The following is an 8,774-nucleotide window of genomic DNA, read 5'->3' on the forward strand; positions in this document are numbered from 1 at the left end:
ATATACACACATATATATATGCATGTATGTATGTATGTATGTATTGTCCCAGGAATGGGTGTAGGTGGAGAAAGGTAGCTTTTTCCGTATCCAGTAAAGATGGACAGGATACGCAAGCTTCCCACTCTGGGGGATCATTAGCAAGTCGTCTCTCGTTCTCGCTCCCCATTTCCCCGTACATTTCCAGCGGCTTTCACTGAGTGCTTTTGTAGCAGAAGACAATTTAACAGTCATTTCATAGCGTGAGAATACCTTCTCCTGTCAAAGCGGTAAGACCGAGAGGATGACTTGGGCTTGCTCAGGGGAAGAGGAGGAGGAAGAGGGCGGGGAAGAGGAAGAGGAAGAGGGAAGGGGAAGAGGAAGAGGAAGAGGGAAGGGGAAGAGGAGGAGGGGGAGAAGGAAGAAGGGAGGGGGAGGGAAGGAGAAGAGGGAGGAGGGAGAGGAAGGAAGGAGTGGGAGGAGACTCACTATCCTGGCAAGAGGGAGCACCCCCACACCCCCGTGCTGGGGAAGTGGAGAATACTGTGGGCGCATTCCTTGTGTCCATATCAAGGCACAGAGCTGTACCCATACCTGCCACAGGCTGCAGCTGCTGTCCTTGGGGAGCCCTTCTGTCTGCTGCCCCCAGAAAGAGGAACCACCTGCCCCATCCTCCAAGAGCACAGGTGCCTGAGTGGCCTGGGCATCCAGGGAAATATGAGGGTGGGGCCTTGAATACTCTGCTTCCCTAACTGGGGATGGCAGGGAAGTTTCTAGAAAGAAGTCATATTGAACAAGAAAAACAAAGTCTAGGGGCAATCTTGTCCTCAGGACACAGTCACCACCTCCCTTCCCCTGCCTCTAGCCGCAGGGCTGGCTTCCCAGCTCTTGTTCTGGCTGGGAATTCACCCAGCAGCCTCTGGGGCAGTGAGCCCCTCATCTGGAGTGGCTTTGCCTTCAACACTCCATCCTCCACTCTCCTGAATCTCTACTTAAAGACATGCAGTTCAAGACCCAGCTAGGATCTGCTTTTCCCAGCCAACCCTGCCTCCCCTTACAGGAAGCACTCCTCAACTGCTGGGGCTCTGAGACACATGGTTCCTTGGCTGGACCACCCCCAACATTTGCTGGAGGTTGAGGTCCCTTCCTCTGGGACCCTGAGGCTTCTCTGAGCTGGAAGCTGATGGGAGGAATGGAGCCAGGGATCTTGGCTCTTGGTTCATGAGACCTTTTTTCAGTTTGGTGCTCCCTGTAGTGTAAAATCCTGGTGACAGTCACAGCTGGGTTGAGTTAGGGACCAACAGGGCCACCATGGAAGAGTTTAAACCTGTTAAACATTGAAAGTGTGGTACATGGTGCTAACGTTTGTAATCCTGTCTTGCTCAGCTACATAGTGAGTTCAAGGCCAGCCTGGGCGATATGAGATCCTGTCTCAGAACAGCAACAAACAGCCAGTGAAGACGGCAAAGAAAGAAGTTTCTTATGGAGGATAGTTAGCAGTTCAGCTGAGATCTGCCCTCTGTCTCAAGGGTTCTCAGGAGGTAGGACGGCTCCCAGAGTGTAGCCTGTGCCCGCAGCAGAAGGGTGACAGAGCTATAGGAGGGTATACAGGGTGTGGAAGGAAAGGGGAGGGCTTCCTGGAGGTGACACATGAGCTGGGCCTTGACGTATGCATAAGAGAGACATTGTAAGACGGAAGATGGGGGTCATTGTATGACAAAGAAGTACGCGGTCTCAGGCAGGAAGCTGTAAAGTCCTTGGCATCTTGGGAACCAGCTGGACATTCAGTGTAGCAGGATAGAAGTTGGGGGTTTGGGATGTAAAGGAGTGTAAAGATGAACCCCCATGGAAAGCCTTGCTACAGAGAACCTCGGTACCAGCAAGAAGTCCAGGTGGACAGTGCAAGTCTGGAAATTCTCAAGCTTGTGTTTTGGCAAGAAGCCTCCAGAGAGGGATATAGGGATGACAGCCTAACGCTGGGATCTCGGCAGCCGGGGGAAGGCAGGGGCTGCGCACAGACAGAAAGGTATACAGGCAGACAGACAGACAATCCCACCCCATATTCCATGATTCGAGTTGAAGTAAGAGCAGAGAAACGGGAAGCCAACAAGCATCCTCCAGCTGACCTCTTCTGGAGATGGCTCCTGCAGGCTGGAGGCCTCTCAGCGCAATGGGGCTGCCCTGTCCTATTTGCTGTTGGGAGGCCCAGGTGGGTGAGGCAGGGTGGAGTCCATGCCTGCCTGTTTCCCTGCAAACTCCTCAGGACAGGGTCTTTCTCTCCTACGCCCGTAGGCCCCATGCTGGCCGCTTACCCCTTCTGCCACCTGCTTTATTTGAAGCTACTCTATTTTCTCATCCCTTCCCAACACAGTGTGACTTGGACATTGGTTGTAGAGGTCAGGAGAGGATGTGCTGGTCAAGTCCCTCAGGAACGGCAGTGTAGGCTGGTGTTTGGGGTGCCCATAGTCACCACCTGCTACGCATCTGGTGAATGTCTGAGCTTTCTCTTTGCGGCGATCTGACTGTGCTCTTCCGTATCCCTTCCGCCCACCCCTCACCTCTTGCCGCAGGAGCTCTACCTCTGACAACCTGCAAATGGGGAGGCCTGGGCTACAGCCAGCCTGGGTGTTTGGCCTTGCAGCTCTATGGAAGAGGCGGAAGCTGGGCCTGGTGGGGCAAGCCTATAATCTCAGCTATGGAGGAGGCAGGAAAGTGTGTGTTCAAGGCCTGCCTGGGCCAGAGTGAATTCAAGCCTAGAAAAGGTTGGGGCATGTATGTCTCAGAGATAGAACGGTTAACGGAGGCCCTGGGTTCAACTCCCCGCACTGCCCACTCCCAATATGGGAGTCTCTGATGGACAGGATATCTACTCCTTGTGGATCGCAGAAGAGATCAAAGATTACAAGATGGGGTAGACAGGATGAAGACCTGACCATTGGGCCACTAGCCCCACCCCTCCACTAATCCCTTGAAAGTCTCTCTTTCTGTGAAGGAGATTGGCCTGTCACACTGTAGCCACCAGGCAACCCAGAGCTAAGCAGCCCAGTGCAGGGCTGCATGTGGCAGGCAGGCCAGGCCCCAGACTGAAGGATGTACTTGTTTTCCTAAAGCCAGCATCAGCCAGCAGGTGGCACTGCAGAGAAAGCCGCCACCACGGTGTCCTGCAAAGCAGTAGGTGGCCCAGCCCACTCTCAGGTCCCTTCTGCCTGCCTCCCTCCTGCCAGCAGACATAGCTGGAACTTCCACGTTGGCCCAGCCCTGTGACCAGCAGGCTGTGCAGGTGGAGAGCCCATGGCCCCTTTGGGTTAGGCAGCTGCCTAGAGGGATGTCTGGTGACTTGTCATGTCTCCTACCCCCTGGCAGACCTGGAGAGGCAGTGTACATCCTGAGCCATAGTTCCTTCCCTGCGCTCCTCTGAGGAGAAGATGCCACATTTGGAGAGTTCATTGGCTTTGGCCAAAGGCTGCTGAGACAGCCCTCGACCAGAGGGTTTTCCTGTGGCTAGGCAGGTTCAACTGTTGTTTGCCGAGGTTGGTGGGCACAGAGGCAAACCTGGTCCTCTCTTTCTCTACTTGACTCTTCAGGGGGCTGCCAGATGCCCTGGGTGATGCCCAGCTTCAGCTCCTCACCTCTGTCTCTCCCTTCTCCAGCTCCGTTCCCAGCCTCGGGGCACACTGTTCCTTTTACCTCTCCTGCCATCAATTCCCTTTGCTTGTCCCTCCTCTTGTCCCTCAGCCAGCAGGGGAGCAGTGCCTGCTCCTAGAAGTCTTCCCCAAGCGCTGGCTCCCAGCCTTGGTTACGGTACTCACGTCCTCTGCCTGTCTGCACCATACACCCACCGTGCCTGTCTGCTAACTGCTTCCCAGGCCCCGCCAGATGTAGCTCTTCAGACTGGCATCTGCCTGCCTCACATCAGACCCCAGATTCGGTACACAGTAGGTCGTAATCCATGAGCTGAAGGAGGCTAGGAGGAGAGGTTGGAGTAATGTCCCTGTCTAGCGACATAAGAGGTCTGAGGAAGGCCAGTACCCTCAGAGCACTGGAGGGCAGAGTGCCGCTGGCTGCCAGTTTCTGCCAGCCACTCTGGTCCTTTCAGGCACAGACTCCTATTTGGCAGGCAGACACCAGTCTGTGGGGGAAGAGAAGGAAGGGTCCCAGGAAGGCTGTGCTGGGGCCCTTGTCTCGGATCTGTGTGGTTGTGGGCATGAACCCCTCATTTCTGCCTCACTGAGTCAAGAATCTGCAATCTGCCAGGACACTGGTGTGTTGGCCTGGGGGATTGTAGAAAACCTCAAGGCCAGTCAGGCCAGGCACATGGGACCACTATGCCTGCTAGAACTTTGCCACCCTGCCTCCCAGTCCTCTCCCGTCTCTATCAACTCACAGAATATGGACTGGGTCAGTTTGCAGACCTGGGGTTCCCCAGAGACAGAGGCTTCCCTACCTCGGAAAGTCACTTTGGCGATCCGGTCACTTCTGCCTCGCAGCTCTGAGACGGTCTTGAGGTGGACGATCAGGGCCATACTGGCAGGGAGAGCCTGGGCAGTGCCAGGCAGAGCAGCAGGAAGGAGCAAGCTGGTTGAGTGCGGCTCACACACCTCCCTCTTCTCCGGCTGCTGCCGCCTCCTCCTGATGCTGCCCACAGAGACCAAGGCAACCACAGCGAGCTGCTTCTTCAGCTCAGCAGAGCTGTGCAGCCCTGCCAGCCCCGCCCCTCTGAGTTGTCAGCCCAGCATGTGTGTAGCGTGTGTGTGTGTGTGTGTGTGTCTTGTACACCCAGCCAGTGGCTTGGAAATGCACGCTGAATTCATTATTCAGCAGCACCAGCCCCTAGATAAAGGTCTGCCCAGCTTCAGGTATCTTCTCTCAGCTCCTGGAATGGAAGCTCCTGCCACTTGGAGGATGGAAGATCTATGTCACTAAGACCCAACAGATTGCAGCAGGCATGGGGATGGGGTGGGTGTGGGATCAGGGCACCTCTTTTCATGGGGATCAGGAACTTCATGATCTGGGCTTTGATTGGTACACAGGTGTTTTGGGGAGTCCTATGGTGGCTCCTGTTTTGTCTAGCTAATCACAAGGGTTGTGGGTGCTCAGAGGGCTTGGGGAACATGGACAGGAAAGCCTGGCAACCCAGATGGATCATGCTGTGTTACTTAGAAAAGCCTCCCTCATCCAGGGGCAATGAAGATGCCTCCGTCGGTAGAGTATCTGCCACAAGAGCGTGAGGACCTGAGTTTAGATTCTGGCATTTGTCTTAGAAATGGGTGCAATGGCATGGGCTTCTAGCCCAGGTCTGGGGTAAGGGAAGGGTGAAGATAGGAGAATCCCTGGAGTTTAATGGCCACCTGGCCTTCTCTGAATGTATAAGCTTCAGGTTCAGTAAAGAGACCTGTCTTTAAATAAATAAGGTAGACAGTGACCAAGGAAGACAGCGGAGGTTGCCTTCAGGCTTTCATGCATAAACACAAACACCTGCATATGCCTACATGGATGCATACATACCACACACACACACACACACTCCTAGAGTCTGGAGACACACACTCATCTAGAGTCTGTATACACACACACACTCACCTAGAGTCTGCACACACACACATCCATACATACCCACCATACATTCACCCAGAGTCTGGACCCAGGCACACTACACTCACCTAGTCTGCACACACACACACACACACACACACACACACACACACCATACATTCACCCAGAGTCTGGACCCAGGCACACTACACTCACCTAGAGTCTGTACACACACACACACACACACACACACACACACACACACACACCTAGAGTCTGGAGAAACATACACTCATGTAGAGTCTGCACACACACACACACACACACTCACACTCACACACCTAGAGTCTGGAAAGCAGTTTCTATAAGGCAGCTTAGAAAATGCTCCCCGGGGCTGGTCCCTATGAAATACAAACACTAGAAGTAGCAATGTACTGACCACCTGGCCCTGTACTGTTTGTGCCCCGGGGATGCAGGTTTCTCTGGTTTCTGGTGCTCTGCCCTGGGATTATGGTTTGAATTTCAGGCAGCTGGTCTTGAAATAGAGATCATCACTGGAGGTAACCTACTAGGAAGCCACAGGAATTCTTCTTTGTAGGGCAGGGTGTAAGACTCAGGACTCCAACCACCGGCATCCTCGGCTGGGTACAAAGAACAGGGTATCCTGTAATAGAAGTCTAACTAATACGAACAGGGCTCAGAAGCTCAGTGTCCTGTCAAAAAGTCTACAGGCGGGGCTGGAGGGATGGCTCAGTGGTTAAGAGTGCTGACTGTTCTTCCAGAGGACCTGGGTTCAATTCCCAGTACCCACATGGCAGCTCACAGCTGTCTGAAGATCCAGTTCCAGGGTATCTGACAACTTCACGTCAATGCACATAAAATAAAAGTTAAATAAACCACAAAAAAGTCTACAGGCTTTGGGCTGATAGACTGGCTCAGCAGGTGAGGGCTCCTATCGCCCCAACCTGATGACCTGAGTTTGATTCCTGGACCTGTACAGTAAGAGAGGATCAACTGGTCTTCTGGCTTCCAGATGTGAGCTGTATCAATGGTCTGCCCTGCACACACACACACACACACACACACACACACACACACACACACACACAGAGACCATGTGTCCTCTCCACATAGATGATAAATAAATAAATGTAATAAAAGGGTTTGTAAGTCTAAGGGAGAAACACTAACTTTCATGCACCGTAATAGAGTTACCTCTTCAAAGCGGAGCTACCCCAGTGGAGTAACCTACAGATACCCAAGAGCCTCCGTTTCTTCTAATCGTCCCCTTGATCTTTACCCGTTTCTCTGTGTGTTCATTTTCTCCTTCTCCCTCCCCAGTTCTGCTCACCTTTTCCACACTATTCTGAGTAAGAAAATTCTTAGAAAATGCAGATACTGAGTAAAAGCAAATATCTAAAAATTTTAAAGACCAAGTTTAATGTCCCTTTAAAATTAATTATACAGATCCATCTTTGTAAGGCTCGGTGGTACTTAGCAGACCCCTGCTTCCCAAGGGTCCCCTGGTTGTGTTTCGCTATAAAGGATGAATTTTAGGGAGCCCTTTGCAGCCCTGTGCATGTTGAGGGGGAAGTCCTTCAAAGCTGCCCTAGGAACTGTCACCAAACCTCAGTTTTCCCATTGGTAAGATGACAGCAGTTCCAATTAGCATAGCTTATCTCCACCAGCTGACCATTCCAAAAACTACCCCAGATATACCAGGTCAGAGTTCATGCAAAAAAAAAAAAAAAAAAAAACCAGAAGGTCCAGAGCAGCACAGGGGTGATGTGTCCATGAACAGGACCAACTGGGATGCCACTGATGGGGAGGAGGTGAGCGCATCACCTTGTAGAGTTGGAGTCATTGGGAAGTCTTCCTGTTGTATGTCACATCAGATCTACAGGGCACCTTTTAAAAACAGCTTCACTGGCTGGGCAGCGGTGGCACACATCTATTAATCCCAACACTTGGGGGGGGGAGAGGCAGGCAGATCTCATGTTTGAGGCCATCCTGATCTACAAAGTGAGTTCCAAGACAGCCAAGTCTGTTAAAGAGAGAAACCCTATGAAAAACAAATCAAAACAACTTTATCAAATGTTTTCTTTGTGCAGCAATGTCCCCCAGGAGACTCAGGAAACTGCAGGTAGAACTCCACTGACTTGGCAACCACTCACCCATCTCTGGCTTCTTTGCCACAATAGGTTTTAGTTGTTCTGATTTTTTTTTTGAGCGTGTGCCTCTTGGAAACATGACAGGCTGGCATCTGTTAGAGGGTATCTTTGGCATGTTCTCATTGCAGTGGCATCCTGACTTCATTAGTGTTTGTGTCTTCATCAGCTGCCATCTACAGAGCCAGCTGAGCAGGTGACACTTCTCCCAGGCTGAGGAGAGAAGAGATCGACTTGGGGATGGTTAACATTGACTGGCTACTTGATGGGACCTAGACTTGCCTCTGGAAAAGCCTTATGGAGAGAGACAGTTTATGTAAAGCAAATCTTATGTGAATTTTAGAGCTTTGATGACTAAAGGAAAACCCAACCTGTAGGGGTAGCCCCAGCCAATCACCTTGCTTGTAGGGGTCGCCTGAGGATATTTTTTACTAATAAATATTGCTGGTGTGCTCTCCCCCGCCCCCTTCTGCTGTCCTGTTCTCCGCTGGAACCACAGGTTCTGTGTGTCTTTCCCTAATTAAAGCTGAATATATTCTTTTTTTTTTTAATATTTATTTATTTATTTATTATGTATACAATATTCTGTCTGTGTGTATGCCTGCAGGCCAGAAGAGGGCACCAGACCCCATTACAGATGGTTGTGAGCCACCATGTGGTTGCTGGGAATTGAACTCAGGACCTTTGGAAGAGCAGACAATGCTCTTAACCTCTGAGCCATCTCTCCAGCCCCTGAATATATTCTTATAATTTCTGTCTGCCTTCATTTACGCCGCTACACCAACCCTGAAGATTCCTGCCCAGAATGAACTGAGACAAATCGAAACCACACACTTCAGTATTTACTTCCACATCACCCTAACAAAATAATGGACCGAAACAACTTAACAGAGCCAGGCTTTATTTTAGACAACAGTTTCAACCTAGCCTAGTGGGGAGGCAAGGAAGAACAGCTCTATTCACAGCTCAGTGATGAGAAAACAGAGAGAGGCCAGAACCAGGGGCCCCTAGTACTCACTCCTGCCAGGAACCATCTCTTATAAGAAAAGCAAAACCCACCGGGGAACAAGGCTCAAGACAGGAGCTGGTGAGGGA

General features: G+C 51.5%; 1 protein-coding gene across 5 annotated transcripts in view; it reads right to left on the reverse strand.

Annotated features, from left to right (window-relative positions):
* Positions 1-4,502, reverse strand: part of Otof (otoferlin) — a 91,970-nt gene extending 87,468 nt beyond the window's left edge. For all 5 annotated transcript variants that reach the window (XM_050128492.1, XM_050128489.1, XM_050128490.1 and 2 more), the window contains exon 1: positions 4,424-4,502. In XM_050128492.1, the coding sequence (XP_049984449.1) occupies positions 4,424-4,502 (79 nt within the window). The remainder of the gene's footprint in view (positions 1-4,423) is intronic.
* Positions 4,503-8,774: the final 4,272 nt, after the last annotated feature.

Source organism: Alexandromys fortis, unplaced genomic scaffold, assembly GCF_014885135.2.
Source record: "Alexandromys fortis isolate MF-2015 unplaced genomic scaffold, M_Fortis_MF-2015_v1.1 scaffold_304, whole genome shotgun sequence".
Classification (NCBI taxonomy): Eukaryota; Metazoa; Chordata; class Mammalia; order Rodentia; family Cricetidae; genus Alexandromys; species Alexandromys fortis.